General features: G+C 44.6%; 2 protein-coding genes across 15 annotated transcripts in view; one reads left to right on the top strand and one right to left on the bottom strand.

Annotated features, from left to right (window-relative positions):
- Nucleotides 1-70: 70 nt before the first annotated feature.
- LOC118092525 (adenine nucleotide translocase lysine N-methyltransferase-like) lies at nucleotides 71-12,673 on the bottom strand. 11 transcript variants are annotated; one of them, XR_009558555.1, is made up of 8 exons: nucleotides 12,576-12,673; nucleotides 11,075-11,238; nucleotides 10,698-10,852; nucleotides 9,081-9,185; nucleotides 7,425-7,565; nucleotides 6,823-6,873; nucleotides 3,861-4,069; nucleotides 1,360-1,498 (listed from the first exon to the last, which is right to left on the bottom strand). XR_009558555.1 is itself a non-coding variant. In XM_035130637.2 (7 exons), exons 3-7 carry the CDS (start codon nucleotides 10,848-10,850, stop codon nucleotides 1,358-1,360), a joined length of 591 nt encoding a protein of 196 aa, XP_034986528.1. In that variant the 5' UTR covers nucleotides 10,851-10,852; nucleotides 11,075-11,238; nucleotides 12,576-12,673; the 3' UTR covers nucleotides 71-1,357. The 11 variants fall into 11 exon arrangements, 10 of the variants coding, with proteins under 10 accessions (XP_034986528.1, XP_034986532.1, XP_060138745.1 ...); XM_035130637.2 differs by lacking the exon at nucleotides 3,861-4,069 and having other exon boundaries at nucleotides 71-1,498; XM_035130641.2 differs by lacking the exon at nucleotides 3,861-4,069 and having other exon boundaries at nucleotides 71-1,498; nucleotides 6,823-6,869.
- Nucleotides 12,674-12,702: 29 nt separating this feature from the next.
- The window catches only part of WDR90 (WD repeat domain 90), a 45,548-nt gene continuing 40,495 nt past the window's right edge, over nucleotides 12,703-17,755 (top strand). For 3 of the 4 annotated variants that reach the window (XR_009558554.1, XM_060282757.1, XM_035130626.2), the window contains exons 1-4: nucleotides 12,703-12,867; nucleotides 15,016-15,107; nucleotides 16,030-16,206; nucleotides 17,029-17,167. Coding sequence is in view for 2 of the 4 variants with exons in the window: in XM_060282757.1 (XP_060138740.1) it covers nucleotides 12,858-12,867; nucleotides 15,016-15,107; nucleotides 16,030-16,206; nucleotides 17,029-17,167 (418 nt within the window). In the remaining 2 variants the exon portion in view is untranslated. Of the gene's footprint in view, nucleotides 12,868-15,015; nucleotides 15,108-16,029; nucleotides 16,207-17,028; nucleotides 17,168-17,755 lie in introns of those variants that run through there. The other variant, XM_035130629.2, reaches the window with a different exon arrangement.

Raw genomic sequence — 17,755 nt, 5'->3', positions numbered from 1 at the left:
GTAGTCCCAAAACATTTGGAGGCACACTGGTTGAGAAACACTGGTGTAGATAACCTTTTTTGGCCAGAAGTTCTGATCAGATTCCCCTTCCATACCTTACCTTTTAGAAGATGCTGCACCTGCATTTTCACTCTTTAGTCTGCGGATATGAGGACTAGGACCTTTAGTTTTTTGTAAAATGCCAGCTAAGATTGAGACTCTAGATGCCATGGTGAGCAGCACATTCAAGTTCACATGGAACAAAGCCTTCATTTTAAGATCACCAGCCACTGTTGAATTTGGTTTTTAATGTTTGGCTTCTTCCATTGTTTGTACTTTGTCAAGGTGATGGGATGGAGGTTCCTTTTCACATTTTTGCAACTCTAAAGCATAGAAATGGCACAAAGATTGCATCATTTGACTCCTGATTTCCTGCAGATTTGGCAGTTTGGGTTTGTACAGGTGTGTGAGGGACCAGACCATCCTAATGCCCTGATTAGTAGCTAGTTCTTGAGCCATTTTAAGGAAAAGATGGCTGGTCCCACCCCCAGTCCCAAACGGTTTTGCCAGTAAAGGAACACTTCATAGACATCATCTCAATTCCCATGTACTGTACATATATACCCTTTGCTTCCTCCAGGGGCCTGATGGTAATTCTTCCCGAGGGAGGGGGCTTAGTCTCTGGGCCACCAGGTGCTGATCCCTATTTTAATATGTGAAGATACTCAGGGCTCATCCACACTTCGGCTTGTCCCATGGCTAAAAAGCACAGGTCCAAGCAGTTTCGCCCTGCTTCTTTCCCAGGGAAAACCAGCTCTTTAGTGCTAAATCGGAGCAAACGTCAACCTGGAGAAAACCCAGATTGAGTGCTAAAGAGCCGTTTTCCCCGGTGGAAAGTATTAGGACAAGAGGAAGTGTAGATATGCCCTCAGTACGTTGAACTGAAGTGCCATATACCTAGCTGCTGTCTTTGATGTTGTTTAACTAGAGTCCTCCTCTTTCCACTTTATAATAATAATAATTTATTATTTATTGTGCTAGTTATTTAAACGACTATACTGTGACCTTTTCAATGCAAAAATAATAATAATGTAGATAGTAAACCATTTTGCACAGCCTATGGCAAAGGCTATATTAAGGGCATTTTACAGAGATTTTGCAAATAGTACCTTATTAGATTTACAGGAGCTGCTAACCCCCCCCCCCCTCCTGCAAAGGATGGCTATCAGTATCAACAGGGGCTGAACTGATTCCAGTGTGATGACTTATCATTTTTTGTGGAGCTTAAAAAGCCTGAGTTGCTGAAATGGACATTCTGAATGCACAGACGGCAAAGCTAATGTAGTTGTCACTGTTATTTTATAGTGAAGATTCATTCCTATCTGCGAAAAAAAGAGATTTTCAGATCACTGTATGCATGTTGGTGATCAGCAAATGTGATACGAAAGCTGTGTTGTGGCAGGGTCTCTGTCAGAAGCTGGGCATTACTAATACATTTCTGTCCTCCGTTTTGCTGTAACTGAAAAGAAGAAAAATAAAATAAACTGGAGACGAGTTGGTTTTGGCTTAAAGCATTGGGGAAAGTGTGACCTCTCCATATGCAGTTTTGTGGTCAAGAGATCAGGACTACCTCATTGGTTTGTGAATTCATTCCTTTCTCCCACACATACCCCTGCCCCACCCCAGTTTCAAAGTCAGCTGCAAAATAATGGTGCCAATTGCCTATTATACCCAGGAAGCCATACAGCATAAATACCAGGGACTGTGTGCCCACCAGTACCTCCTATGGTATCTGGAAAAGATATTGGTAAATATTACTGCCCTGTTCTATGTTCTTGTCTCTTTATTCTGCTCTTTTAAATGTGGCAGACCTTTTGTGTTATGCCACAAACCTGGTGCCTATGGAACTTTCTCAAAATTCTGAATATCCTTACTGGTAGCCCCTGATACATACAGAGCTATGTATTGCAGTCTGAGTTACTCTACAGTAAGGATTCTAAAATGCAAGCTTAAAAGCTGTCAGTACAGCTGTGCAAAGACCTGCAACCAATTAATACACAGGTTTGTCCTACCAATTCTACTTGCTGGTGTTGAACTCTAGGGAGAGAGAAACCCTTTCCAATCTACTGCAAATAACTACCAGGAGACTCCAATCTATCTTCTGCCCATCTGTCCTGCAGTGTTGCAGTCTGCACTGAGATCAACACTACTTATGGTTAGCTTTAACATAGCTGAGTTCGATATTGGGGATTTGAGGCTTGTTTGTAAAATCTGTTTAAAGGTAGCCATGGTTAATATTTCCCTCTGCAAGATGGCATGCGAAATCATGAAAACTGAAAAGCGGGGAACACATAAGCTTGCAGCCTGATGTTCATCTTTTAATCATGGTTCAAGAAATCAGAAAACATTACATACATCTCTTTGCACTGCACCAACAAAATAAATCTAGCATCTCTTGACAGCAGCCTCAGCCTTCTAGACTGTTCCTCAGCTGTTTAGTTGGGCTTATATTTAGTTTTTAACTTTAACTCATGGACCTTGGTTTTTGTAAGACCCCCTATGCACTGACTGACCCCACAACACACAATTTGGGTCAGAGATTCTTTTCTCCCAAAATACAGGTTTATGGACACACCCTGACTTCTCAGCCTCCCTCCTCCTGGCAGAAACCTGGCATGACAACTTATTTCAAACTTCATGGAAAAGATTATCTTTAAATATGAAGACTTAACTGACACCAAATCAATAATCTTGGGGAATCTTGTATCCAAGGTACTGTAGTAATAATAATAACTCATTCCATCAATGCAAAGACTTCTGCTTGTGCACCCCCACACTCTGTGTGCTCCCTAAATCTATTATGTGGGTTCCCCCAACCTTCTGGAACAAATTTGGGGAGGATATGGGGCACACAGGCGGAGCAGAGGAAGAATGTTCCATTGCACAGACAGAAATTGCACTGACTGGACACATTAGTTGGATACTGCCCTAAATCATGCCTATTTCTTTTTTCCATAGCCACATTAATATTTCTTTGTTCCTTATGATGCCTGCATACTTCCCAGGATAGTTTCTTCATCTTTACTTGTGTTTGTAAAGGTGTAAAGTGTAGAAACTTGGGTGGGTTCACATTTCAGTGGGAATCAGCCTAACTCGTACTTCCCTGAATGATTAAGCAAACTAAAAACCAGCTTATCTTTGAAATTTGTAATGAAGTTCTCATACCAAAAGATCATGCATGTTAGAGGAAATTGTGTAAAAAATATGTTTATGCCAGTGAAAGTAGCATTTAAATATGCATTATATAAGCAGGAAGTTGTTTGAAAAATAGGCATATTAAAATGTGCAGTGAAACTGGATGGCTTCCAACAAATTAAGACACAGTAAGACATCAATCATTAAAAACCTCCCTATACAGGTCTTCAGATGTCTTCTAAAAGTCAGATAGTTGTTTATTTCCTTGACATCCTAATGGGAGGGCATTCCACAGGGCAGGTGCCATTACCGAGAAGGTCCTGGTTTTAAGGGGAACAAATTGCAAACCAATGTGGTAAACTGAACTTAAGACGGGAGGAAAAGGATAAACTGAAATAAAAAATGTGGGTAAATTTGTCCACTGGTATCTGCAAGTACCCACCAGCCCCTTAAGGTGATAAAGCCATTATTTCGGGTGTGGGTTGGGGGAGAGACAGGGGGGGGGGAAGTATTACTGCTAGAGTCATGATGCATTTGGCATAAGTGTGTTATTTGTAGAAATTTCTTTCATTGGCCCTCTCATCTGAACTGTGTAACCATTATAACCTATCATCATCATTAAAATTTGTATACCGCCCTTCATCTGAAGAAGAAATATAAAACAAGCATACAAAATACAGCAGTACCTTGGTTTACGAACTTAATCTGTTCCGGAAGTCTGTTCTTAAACCGGAACTGTTCTTAAACTGGGCCTCCTGCCGCCAGTGCTCTTCCACCATTCGGATTCCATTCTTAGACTGAGGTAAAGTTGTCAAACCGGAATACTACTTCTGGTTTTGCGGAGTTCGTAAACCTTATCGTTCATAAACAGGACTGTTCTTAAAGCAAGGTACCACTGAATATAATAAAGCAAACACAAACCAATGACTCCCCCCCCCCACTAGTTAAGACAACTACTAGCAAAAGGAAAGGCACTGTTGTCGATTTCATGCATCTTTTCCATTTTCCCTGCACAGCTGAGTTTTATGGAGCACGTTTAGCCTTTGGCTGGGCATCTGCCTGCCTGCTTGCCGTACTGCTGTGATGTTGTAGGCCCATGCTCTTTCTAAGTTGTCTCCAGCAATGCTGGTAGGAATCCAGTTGAGGAAAGGGAAGCGGGCAGCCACCACGCAGGCCCCATCTGGGAGTTCTGAAAGCAGTTTTCTCTCCAGAGCGGGACCTGCCGAGAGAGGCCTGCTTTACAATGACGTTGACGGCAGCAAGATCTGACAGAGAATGAATCTCAGAAGGGACAAAGAAAGCCTTGGGGAGACCACCCAAAGTGCTGCTCTATCGGCAGAGGTTGGTCTATTAGGGCGAAGTCCCACCAACCTCCGTCTGCCCTCAGTCAGCCCCCATCTGCATGCCTCCTTAACTTATCAATCTAGGAATTGAACTGCTTGTCACCTTTCTGCCCCTTAGTCTCAGGGTTGCCTTTGTAGAATGCAGCAGCAAAGAGGATGGGGACGAAGCTAGAATTAGGACAGGTCCGCACCATACATTCAATGCACATTCAATGCACATGTAAGAACATTCAACACACATCCTCCCAAGTATCCTGGGAACTATTGTTTAAGGGTGGCTGGGAAATGCAGCTCTCTGCAGGTGAAACCATCTATAGTTCCCAGGATTCCTTGTGGGGGGAGTCACATGCTTTAAATGTGACTGAAAATGCTTTAAAAGTATGGTGTGGAGCTGCCCTGAATTAGCTCTGCCTGTCCTTGGCTCTGGCGCCACTTTCTACTGGCCTTTCTGCCTTCTGCCCTACCATTTCCAAAGGGTACCAGCCACTCCTGGGCTTCAGACTGAAGCATCATCATTTGTTGCATGAACTAAGAAAAAAACCTACAGGAAAATTGTTCTATTTCTATGAATTCTGGCCCTAACTGCTCCCCTGATTCCCAAATTCATGTGGCGTACGCGATGAGTTTATGTGAATGTTCCTCTACCATTTCCTAACATAGAAGCTCCGTTGAAGCAAGGCAGTCAGCATCTATTAGGGACATGAGAGGAGACACGGGGCCATAATGTTTTGTTTTTAATATAAAATGAGTGAATAGATCAGCCTCTTCTTGAGCTGAAACAACACCATCTGATAACTGCCTAACTGGAGGTTGAACCACCCGAGTGTATGGTGTTTTTACACGGTGTCTGAAGAAAATTGATGATGTCTTTTCCTGTGCAGCAGTGGGAGCAGTGAAAAAGGCCTATTTTCAGTCTGCAGACCCTATGATAGTCTGCAGAGGCAGGGTTACATATAAAACACTCCCCCCCCCCAATGACGCATACAGGGGCAGATGGCCCTTCAGAAAGAATTCTGTTTGGTAATTCCAGACTGAAATCAATTAAAGGAAACTCTTCAAGGTGACTCCTGAAAGCTGCAAAGAGAAGACTGGGCCAATTTCTCTCTTAACTGACCAGCATCTAGCATAAGGTGACTTGGGAATAGTGAATTTCAAACTGCAGCCTCTGCAGAAATGAGGCAACATTATTTGCTTTTGGCTGACTTTGCAGTCGGGGGGTGGGGTGGGGGGAAGCTGGCAAGCTCAGCATCTGGCTGTGGTGACTGCACAGCAGCAGTGTAAATAGAGCACACAGTTGTGATGCCTCAGCAAGACTGCTGGGCGCTTCTAGGGCAATCGTCATTCTTTAGCAACGAATGGACTCAGTTGTTGCCACCTAGTCCCACAAAGGAAAGCCAGCAGACAGTGTTAAAATGAAAGACACTGCCAAAACAACTAAATCAGTATGTGCTGAAGATTGTTAAATCCCCTTTGGCTTTCAGTACAGGAGTATGATTTAAAAAACAAAACAAAACACCTTACCAAACAGGTGCAGAAAACTAATTCTACTTATCCTGTTGAGTTGTATAGGGACAAAGGAGGAGGAAGCTGACTCCCCGGGCTGGTTGTAAGTAAAGTAGGCAGTTGCAGGCAGACTGAGGCTGGTAGGCTGTGCCCCTTTTGCTCAAATGGAGCTGCCACCACTGTTAGTATAAGGTTTTAATTTCTATGTCTCGACTGATTTCTAGGTCAGAGGCTGGACAGTACCAAGCAGATGGGGAGAATTCCTTCTGCTGGGAAAAATGAGAGCAAGTGTTTTGCAGATGTTATCCACTTGTTGGCTGTGACAATGAATTTGTCTAAATGCTTCTAGTCTGCCTTTCAGATGCAGCCCTCTCAGGGCAGCTTACAGAAGATAATGAATAAACGCAGGAAAGCAAACATCTAATTATAGAAAGGATAAACAGCAGGCGTTCAAAACCCAACACCCTTTTTAATAGGATGCAGAATGCAATTTGTTTTCAAACAGACCTTTACAACTTAACAAAGATGGGGTAGTATGCAGTTCCTTTGGCGAGAGTGCCAAGGATATGGGGCCACAACTAATAAGACCCTGTCTCCAGTACTCACCAGCCTAATGGATACTGAGGTGAGCGTAAGAAATAGGGTTTCAGACCGGGGCAGGTTCATAAGACTGAATGCATAATACTACTGCCAGTTAATTGAAGGTATTAGTCCATTAGATATCGTGAAGACTGGTCATTGCACTGACCATCCTTGGTTTTGCTTAGGTAATATAGGACAAGCTTATCTGAAAACTACTCACCAAGCTGGGAGCCAGGAACACAGTGACGTTGTTGCAGTCAGTGAGATCTGCCTTAAAACAACAGCAGCAGACAATTAGTCAAGAGAGACGGTTCGATGGTTGTTTCCTATTCTGGACTGGACTACATCCCACAGTGCACTGGGAGGCAAAGCATAGTCCCATGGTCTCAGATATTGCAGCATATAGTTAAGCTACAGCACTCACTCTCTTAAAAGAACCTGGGGCCAACCAGTGATGCTGAACCTTGGGAGATTCAGGACAAACACAAGGGAACACTGCTTCACAACACATAGCTAAACTATATAGCAGGAGCAACCAGTGTGGGTTGGTGGTTGTTGAACTACAACTCCCATCAACAGATGTTAAGACTATAACTCCCATCAACCCCTGGCTTCTGGACATGATGCTGGTGCTCATGGCAGCTGGGGGCCCAACAATACCTGGAGGTCGCCAAACTTAGGGGAAGCCTTGCTGCTAACTTTTGCTTCTCCTGAGCTTCACTTAAGATGCAGGTGAGATGGCTACCGCAGACAGCTCCTCCTTCCACTTTCGGTTTGCTCCTTACAGGCCTAGCTTCTTGCCTCCGTGTGGATATAGCTTACCTTCCAAAGGTCTTCTCGCCGGAAGAAAACATTTCCATAGCACCCAGCCCTCCAGGCACGAAAGTTGGACAGTTGTAAAAGCCATGGATTGAGCTCATAGCCAACAGACGGCCTGAAGCCTTGTTTGTAAGCCTCCAACACCTGGAAGTGCAGCCAGAATCAAGCACATTGTCTATTGCCTAATGCTGTGTCAGTGTCATGGTGCAGGTCACATCTGCACACATTTAAACCCTCTTTTATTGTTTTAATAGTTATGGAGAATCCGGGGAAATATAGTTTGCTGGGAATTGCAACTGCCAGGGCCATACAACACTGGTCCTGAAAGACCTACAATGGCTCCCAGTACGTTTCTGAGCACATTTCAAAGTGTTGGTGCTGACCATTGTTATAAGAATTTTGAGGTCATATATATATATAATAATTGTTCATAAAACATGTACATGAATGTACAGTACAGGCACATGTCTGAAGCAGCACAGGAAGACAGGCCTGACTGACACCATTTTGACTCTCTCTCTCTGACCAGGTGTTCCTCTGCAAGGAAGAAGGGGGGTGGGGGGAACCTTCTCATTGTCTCAGGAATTAAAGTGATAATCCCTGGCATCCTGATACCTGAGTGCCAGACAAAAGGGTGTGATTAACTTGGCTGGGAAACAGGGAAATGTAAATATATCTCTTTTTTGTTGATTAGGTTTTGGGGGCAGGGGGCAGGGTCCAGGATGCTCAGATTACTGCCACCAGACCTCCCCTTTCATGATGTACCTATGATGAATCTAGGGAGGGCGGTCTTGGGCTACACCCCTTCTGTGATGTATGGGTGATGCTTCTGGGGGGTGGGCTGAAACCAATTTCAAATTTCTTTTTAAGGGCAGGACACCTTTGTTTGGGGTTCCTTCCTTGTTCTCCTGCGTGAGGGGAAGGACCCTGTTGCAACAACGAAAATAAAGGCTTTGCTTCTCAAACTTCTCTAGTTGGCCTCTGTTATATTCTCCAACCGATGGAGAACTCAATAAGGGAATAAGGGCAGATTTTTGCCTATATCACCTTTAAAGCCCTAAACAGCCTCAGCCCAGTATACCTGAAGGAGCGTCTCCACCCCCATCGCTCAGCCTGAACACTGGGATCCAGCACCGAGGGTGCCTGCCCTGTGGAATGCTCTCCCATCAGATGTCCAATAAATAAGACATCTGAAGGCAGCCCTTTGTGGGGAAGCTTTTTAATGTTTTATTATGTTTCGTATATGTTGGAAGCTGCCCAGAGTGGCTGGGGCAAACCAGTCAGATGGGCAGGGTACAAATTAATAATAATAATAATAATAATAAATTAGCAGAATTTAATTCCCGGGATTCTTTGGGAGAAAGGTATGACATTGGGAGAAAGCAGTATAAGAGTGTTTTAAATGTACGGTGCGGATTAGCCTCTGAAACAATGTACAGCCACAAAGGGTAGGATTTACGACGTTAAATTTGCGTATATAGCTCAGTGTTAGAACAGAAAGCATCCCTGTTAAGTAAACAGCCCCCACCCTATCAACAAAAGGTCATTTATTCTTAGTTTATCTTAATCACAACCAAGCAGTGAGTGTGGCAGGCAGATGCTCATCCTTGCCATGCACCAACGGCAATCCCACACTCGGGTGCATTTTGACGTGCTTACAATTCTGCCATCACCCGATCCTAAATCCACCAGCTTCCCAGAGCGCCCCTGCAGCAGCGACATCATATTCCTCACTTGCTTGACACTGGAGGGTACATATGGCACCTGGATTAAAAAGGAAAGAAGCTGGAGAGTTTTGCAAAAGGCATGGATATCAGGAACATGTAAAACTGTCTTATCCCACATGAAAGTGTCGGTTCTTGTAGCTCAGTGACAGACCCTCCAAGTGTCCCTATTTTCCAGGGACATCCCTGATTTAGAGAAGCCGTCTTGGTTTCTGGTTTGAACCCAGAATGTCCCGCTTTTCCTTAGGACAGTGATGGCGAACCTATGACACGCGTGTCAGACGTTACACGCAGAGCCCTCACTACTGGCATGCGCCCCATTGGCCCATTCACGCTGTTGTTGTTGTGTGTTGTCCCCCCCCCCCCAATTTGTTCTCCTGCTCCTCCTCACGCTACAGCTTGTCTCCACTGTTAAAACCTGGATCCTTTTTTGTTGTTGTTGTTGCTGGTAGCTAGAGATTTTTTTAAACCCTTTCTGTGCTGTTTTTTCTGGTGCTTTGGCAGACAATAATTGGGTGTAACAGCGTTCATTTTTTAACCCGTTCTGTGCTGGGGTTTTTGGCGCTTTGGCAGACTATGTCGGTGCTGCGTGTTAGTTCCAGCGAAGGTATTATTCGTCATTTATTTCTGTTCTCTTCCCCCCCAAAAAGTGCAGCAGTTTTGGGGCATTCCCCCCAAAAGTAAAGCAACTTTTGCACCCCCAAAGAAACCTCCAAAACTTTGGTCAGCAGCTCCCCCCAACAAACTCAACAACTCTGGGCACTTTGTGATAAATAAGGGGTTTTTTGTTTGGTTTGGTTAAATAATTAGTTTTTGGTTCATTAAATACAGTTATATATTACAATTATATATTTTTTGTTATTTAAACTATAAATATTGCGAAATTATGGTTTTTTTCTCGAAGTGACACACCACCCAAGTTATGCTCGTTTTTTTGGCAAATTTTGACACACCAAGCTCAAAAGGTTGCCCATCACTGCCTTAGGACATCCCTCTTTTCATCAGAGAAATGTTGGAGGGTATGGAGTTATCCGACCCCTGAGCCATCTGAAGGCAATCCTGTATAAGGAAGTTTTTTTAAAAAAATGTTTAATGTTTTATTATGCTTTTCAGATATGTTGGAAGCTGCCCAGAGTGGCTGGGGCAACTCAGTAAGATGTGTGGGGTATAAATAGTAAAATTATATTATCGTTATGGAATGGGACACCCCTATTTTCATCGCACAAATGTTGGAGGGTATGCTGTGACTGCCAGTGGCTCTCCAGTATTTCAGGCAAGGGACTGTAGATTAGTTAATTTGTATCTCGTCACCAGGCCATAGAGGATGATCAATATGGAGGTATCATGCACAGCCCAGCCAACCTCAGTCTGCCCTTGGCCAGCCCCCACCTAATTATCCTCTTTTTCACAATCATCCAGGAGCCTTTGAATGTGTGCTCTTCTGCCCCCTTGTGGTGAGGCACTTATTGCCCATACCCTCCACAGACCTGCAGCTTCTCCTGCTCCCTTTGCCCTGCTCTAACCATTTTTAAATGGTGGTAACCTCAGATACCTGTAAATAAACTTTGCGTAGCCCAAGGGCAAGAGATCCGGCCCAGGCAAAATAAAGGACCAAGCTGGTGCTTGCTGCTATCTGGAAAGGACCCCAGGCACTCCCCTTTTCATGCAGCTCTGCCGCCAGTTTTTCTACATTGTCATGATCCATGCCTGCAAACACAAAGAAATGTGCAAATCAGTTCCTAGTTAAATGCTGCATCTCTGCCACTGCAGTACTGGCTGCAAAAAAGAAGAAGAAGAGGGGGGGGAGGACAGATCTCTGGTTGTAGGGCAGCTTGGGAAGAATGGGAAAGTCATACTTTAAAAAAACAAACCATTTTTAAAAAATAAAGTGCAAAGAAGTGTCACCTGCATAATAAAAAAGAAACTTACCGAATCTTCTCCCAGTCCTTTAACATTTGCAGCCAAAATGGCCAGACTGCGATTACTTTGTGACCTTGGTGGACTTTACCCTTTGTGCAAAAACACAGCTTGCGTAGCAATCCGAACAGAGCAGAAAACACATCCCTTATTCCATGCATAACAATTCCGTGTGCCTGTGAAGGAAAGAAAGGACTGCTGATCTGTTGGAGCAGCTGCTTTGCATGCAGAAGGTCCCGGGTTTCATCTCTTGCATCTCCCAGTAGGGCTGAGAATGCCCCATCTGAAACTCTCAAGAGCAGCTGTCAGCCAGTGTAGAAAATACTGAGCTAGGTGGGAACAAACTGGTGTTAGGCTAGCATCTTATGTTCCTAAAAGACCTGTCACAGAGCCTCACCTAAAGAAAGTCATATGGATTTGACCAGTGCTTTTTTCCTGCCCACCTAGCAGTTCGAAAGCACATCAAAGTGCAAGTAGATAAATAGGGACCGCTCCGGCGGGAAGGTAAACGACGTTTCCGTGCGCTGCTCTGGTTCGCCAGAAGCAGCTTTGTCATGCTGGCCACATGACCCGGAAGCTGTCTGCGGACAAACGCCGGCTCCCTCGGCCTATAGAGCGAGATGAGCGCCGCAACCCCAGAGTCGGACACGACTGGACCTGATGGTCAGGGGCCCCTTTACCTTACCTTTTTCCTTAAGAAATGTTTAGGGGTACTCTCATTTTCCTACTCATATTGAAATACTGCCCCTCAATGAGGCCAAACTTAGATTCACAAAATGTTTAGGGGTATGCGTCCCCCTAGAAAAAATAGCACTAGATTTGCCTCCCCACAGTGACCTGATAGTTCTCATTTATGGTTTTGACATGGGTGTGTGCAGTGCTTTTTCCCCTCTAGAAAAATAGGCGCCAGTACTCACCCTGAAGTTGCTACATTAACGAAATAAAACACCCCATTATCTAAACTATTTAAAACATTTAGTTAGGGATTGGTCTTGTTTGTTTATATTTTCATCGTAAGCAGGTTGAGTTTGATTTTAGCACAGGAAAGCGTGGTATAAAGTGCCCTAAACAAATACACACACACACACACACAAAAACACACACACAGCTCTTTCCCCCAAGCGAAGTCAACCCAACACAAGCGGCTGGATTCTCTTTGCCATATAACTAAATCCTTTTGCTCCTTTTGCCTGGAGTTGACATAACGAAGGAGTTTTCCATGTTGCATCTGCTATGGCTTTTCTGAAGGATTTAACGCATTGAGTATTTTTGCATCTTCCGCGTAAATAGAACTGATGGGAACAGTTACAGGTAGGTAGCCGTGTTGGTCTGAGTCGAAGCAAAATAAAAAAATTCCTTCAGTAGCACCTTAAAGACCAACTAAGTTTTTATTTTGGTATGAGCTTTCGTGTGCATGCACACTTGGTCTTTAAGGTGCTACTGAAGGATTTTTTTTATTTTGATGGGAACGGGCCCACCATAGATATACGATGGCAGCAGAGAGGCCACGCACCTTATTGAGAGCGCGCGAAGCGCTTTCTTGAATGCCCAGACGGAAATCGGAAGCGAGAGCGTCGCTTGTCACTCTCTCCATGAACTCTGTGATCCAGGGGGATGGGGCAGCCGCTCTAGCCCTAGCGGAATACAGTACAGTACTGTAGTAGGTTTTTCCCCCACCCTCCACAGTCCGCCCGAGGCGACTCTATGGTTGCGGGAGGCTGGGCGGGCTCCTCTTGGGCAGCGGCGGGAAGGGAGAGCGGGCTTGAAGCGGAGCCGCAGAGAGAGCGGGGCAGCCATGGCCAGAGGTGCCTGCCGAGGGGAGCGGGAGGGCAGGGGAGCCAGGGCGGGTATTGGGCTCTGGGGAAATGAGGGGCACTAGGACCCCAGCAGGGCCAGGCGGGGCTGGTTTGGAGGCTCCTCGGAGTCTGAGCATCCACGGGGCGGGAGAGGGAAGAGTCCCCGACAGCCCCACCGATTCCCCTATTCTGAGACAAAAAACAACAACCCGTGGAGCTGCTGCTGCTGCTGCTGCTGTTTCCTGGCAGGGCTTCTGCGCTTTCAAAGCAGCAGCTGCATGAGAGGACAGGCAGAAATTCGCCAGGTGTAGCCTTTTCGGTTCTCTCTGTGATTAGGGGAGACGCATCTCCTCGCCTGCCGGATTTCTGCCTGTGGGCAGCCGCGACTGCATGTAGTTATGTTTTTAGTGCTTATGAGATGATTTTGGCTTTCTGGAGGACTGGATGAGTTGCAGTGTGTGTGTATCCTGGCTTTCCTCCCCAAGGAGCCCAGGGGAGGATAAATATATGAAATAGTCTGTGATGTTTTGGATTTTTTTTAGCTGTGGTATGTTTGGACCGTAATTGGGGTGGGTTTTTTGGTTTTGTTTGTTTTTTGTCTCTTAACATTTTGCAAGTTGTGTTTAAACATTTCTTGTTGCATTGCCCAGAGAGCCATGTTACAGGGCAATTAATGAATAAGTGAATGTAAGTTGCATGTATTGTATTGAGCAGACATATAGCTGCCAAAGGTCCAGCCTTCCATCCTCTGCAAGAGGGAGGAAGTTTGGGATGCACAGGAACTCTGCTTATACTGTACAATATTTTGTATTAAACAGCTGCACAACATGGATAAAATGCAACTGGTGGTGATTTCTACCATCCCTGATTAAACAAAGTCCAGCTATCAGATTTCTGCCTCACATACTGGTGTTAAAATGCACAGGAGCTATGCTAGGGGGAAAATTTTATATATAGTATGATGGGCATAAGTCACAAAAGGCTTATTCTCTCCCCCTCCCCCATTTCTGCCTCCCCACTCTACTTGCTGGGTTGTTTCTGCAGTATTTTTTGAGATATGGGATGCTAAACCACTGAGCTTCCCCGCAACGGGGTGAGCTCCCAATGCTCTGTCCCAGTTCCTGCCAACCTAGCAGTTGAAAGCACACCAGTGCAAGTAGATAAATAGGTACCGCTGTGGCGGGAAGGTAAACGGTGTTTCCGTGAGCTCTGGTTTCCGTCAAGGTGTTCCATTGCACCAGAAGCAGTTTAGTCATGCTGGCCCACATGACCCGGAAGGCTGTCTGTGGACAAACACCAGCTCTCTTGACCTGAAAGCGAGATGAGTATCGCAACTCCATAGTCGCCTTTGACTGGACTTAACCACCCAGGGGTCCTTTACCTTTTACCTTTAATTGTTTGAGATACATTATTGTTTTTCCTAGTTGGGCTGAGCTCCTGTACATTTAACAGTGCATGACAGGCACTGCTATCTATTCTTCATTTATACCTGGGGGGGAAACTCTTATATTTCTGCTTGCCATGCAGCTCAATGCACAGGAACACTCCTAGGAAAAATAGTTTGCATCTATGATTGTTATAGGCATTTTGCAGCTACATGACAGGTAGAAATTCAACAAGTGAAGTTTTTAGCTATGAAGGGGGGGTCTTCACCTGTTAGATATCTGTCTGATATGCAGTAGTTAAATGCTCAGTAGGACTTACAGTGCCTTAACAGAAAAAGTAAAATACAATCTGGGATAGCAGAATATACTAAAAGTGTTCATCCCAAAAAGTCACATAGAACAAAACAAGAATCAATCCCCATTCCCTTAGTAAAAGTAAGGTCATTATTTAAGCATTGATCCTTCTCACATAAACCTTGGCTGAGTTTTTATATATTTTTCTTCATTTTTTGATGTTGGAAAGTAAGATGCCATTTCTATTGATTATCTTTAACAATTTATTTTGTGGGAAAATTGAGAGAATGAGATCATTTTAGCAAAAATACAAGTCCCCCCCCCACACTGGGACTCATAGCTGTCCTTCTGTTTAGGAGGCTAATTCTAATTTTGGAAGATAGCATAGGGATAATTCTGCTTTGTGTAAAGGGAGGGAAGCAGCTTCAATAGCAGGAATTACATTGTTTGTGGGTTAACTGATTTGTTTTCTCTACAGTGTGGCAGCATCCCTATCTAAACATCTTCAAGCACTTTAAAGTCGAGGAATGGAAAAGGTCCACGAAGGAGGGCGATGTGACAACCTTTATGGTAGTGTCAGAAGTTCCTGATCCTTTCTTGGGTAGTTAAACGTAGCCTTGGTATTAGCACTCAGCTAGTCGCCTGTGGTGAGTGGAAATAGTCTGCAGGCGACCAAGTGTGGCACTGCCACCGCTGCTGCATGTGAGCTCTCCCTTCCATGAATAGGGGAGGAGATGGAAAGAGTGACAAATATGATCCCTAAGGGAACTCAAAAGTAGCATGCATAAGGGCACCTTTGCCTCCAGATATCTGGACAACAAAGTAGTAGTCCAAAACCTCTGTAATCATAGAATCATTGAATTGTAGAGTTGGAAGGGTAATCTAGTCCAGTGGTCCTCAACCTTGGGCCTCCAGATGTTTTTGGCCTACAACTCCCATGATCCCTAGCTAGTAGGACCAGTGGTCAGGGATGATGGGAATTGTAGTCTCAAAACATCTGGAGGCCCAAGGTTGAGGACCACTTCTAGTCCCAACTCCCTGCAGTGCAGGAATCCTGCCCACAGCCATCCCTGGGTGGGTTTGAAACACCAACCACCTGGTCAACAGCCAGGCGCACTGACCCACTACACCAGGTTGAAGAAGGCTGGGCCAGCCACAGACCTGTTTGACTTTAGGAAGGTTTCTGCATCATATGCCTTCCCACCAAAGTCCTGTACATTTTCATATGTGTCAGAACTTCCATCTGCTGGAGGTCTCAGACCTGGGGCTTTCTGGGAATTGAACTGGATCCTTGTCCCCCTCCACTTGGGGATGACATCAGGGAGAGTGAAATGGAGCACTGAGTGCTTTGCTGATATTTCCTTAATGCTGTGTTAATTGCCATTATGCTACATACGGGAGTCAGCATCCTTGGATGCTTATACTCCAGCTTTTGTGTGACCTGATTTCTTTTACCTGAGCTGTTCCATCTGTTTTATCCTCCTGTGTTCAGGACAAGACTCTGAAAGGGACAGTGTATCGCATCAGTGGCGCTGTGCCTGCTAGTAACTACCTCCAGCTCCCCAAGACCAGTACACAGTCACTGGGTCTCACTGGTTGCTACCTCTACATCCTCTTCAAGCCAGCACCGACCAAATATTTCGTGGTGCACTTGGACGTTGCCACAGAGGTGGGTGAGAGTTTCTCTCCTGATCTCTTACAAGTACCCTTTGTGGTACCATCGAGTGGGCCTATTTCTCTTTGGAGGCCTTGATCCATTCACCTTTGCAGAACGTGGCTTTGTGAGCGTTTTAGCTTTTGTTTTTATGAAATGCAAAGGTCTAGTCCTTACGGTTGTCAAAGATAGGCCTGAAGAAATCTCAAAGGGCCTCTGGAATAAGATTACTGTGGGACAGGAATGGAGAGTCATTGCCCGACAGAGCTTCCCCACCCCCTGGTTCACTTATAGAGCATTTGCTGTGCACACAGAAAAGCTGGAATGAAATCCTTCGCACTGCTAGTTTCATCTTAACTTCTTTTTTTTTTTTTTTACTCCACTCTTCAGCCAAAAAGCCTCCCAGAGCAGCTTACATATAATCAGGGGCAATAAAAGACATTCCTCATCTACAGACAGTCAGAAAGGCATAACAAAAAAAGAAAAAGGAAATGAGACAGGAAGATGGGGGAGCCATAAAAACTCAGACACTAGTTCTTAAAGTTAGTTTTTCCTATAATACCAAGCTGGAATGAACGTAGTTCAGAGAAGGTACAGCCAAACAGTTGGGAGTTAGAACACCTTGCTGATCACCCAGAGATCACCCAGTAGCTCCTGAACTACCTTCTGCCCATCACTGGTCCACACGTGTCACAGAATGTAGCTTTGCTTAAAATGTAGGTTTTCGTTCATTAGCCATGATTATTGATATTTATTGTTTCTTAAGAGCTGGGTATTTACTGCCTTCCTGTTGAAATAACTAACCCATGTGAATAGGCTGCATTTATTTATTTCCAGGACAGCCAGGTGGTCCGCATTTCCTTTTCCAATCTCTTTAAGGAGTTCAAGTCAACTGCCACATGGCTGCAGTTCCCGTTTATTTGTGGGGCAGCCAGAGGGTCAGTCTATGAAAGCACATCCAAGGCTTCTAAGCAAGGTAAAACACAAAGAAGACCAACCAAATTGCTGTTTTCTCAGCAAGCTTAGGTAGCTCTGAATGCCTTCTGATTTGGTCCTCAAGGTGCTGGTGGCTGAAATTAAAAGTTCCTTGAGAAACTAGGTTTTTGGTCAGACTCTGAGTTGATCTGGGAGGAAGAACAGAACATGGTTATGGATGAAGAAGCAAAGCTTTGCCACCCCCCAAAATAATACTACTTTGGGCATCTATATAATAGCACCTTTGACTGTTCCCAGCGCTTCCTATATGTCATCACAGCAATCCTTCTAAGGGTCCTTTAAAGTAGACCATGATGATTATCCTTATACCTTATATGGGAAGCAGGCATTGAAAGATTATTACCGGTAGTTCCCCAGGAAGTTTGAGACCTAGGTGAGATTTGAACTGGGGACATACCTGGATCCCAGCTCACACTCATAGCCACTTCCTCACATAGCATTTGATTATTATTTTTAAAAAAGTTTTATTTAAGCATATTTACAAACAAACAAACAAAGAATGAAGTACACATACTTAACCCCCAAAACCAAAGAGAGTAAAGGGAAAGGGAAAGGGGGGGGGGAAGGG

Source organism: Zootoca vivipara, chromosome 14, assembly GCF_963506605.1.
Source record: "Zootoca vivipara chromosome 14, rZooViv1.1, whole genome shotgun sequence".
NCBI lineage: Eukaryota > Metazoa > Chordata > Lepidosauria > Squamata > Lacertidae > Zootoca > Zootoca vivipara.
The sequence above is the reverse complement of the archived record's forward strand: the minus strand, read 5'-3'. Positions and strand labels throughout refer to the sequence as shown.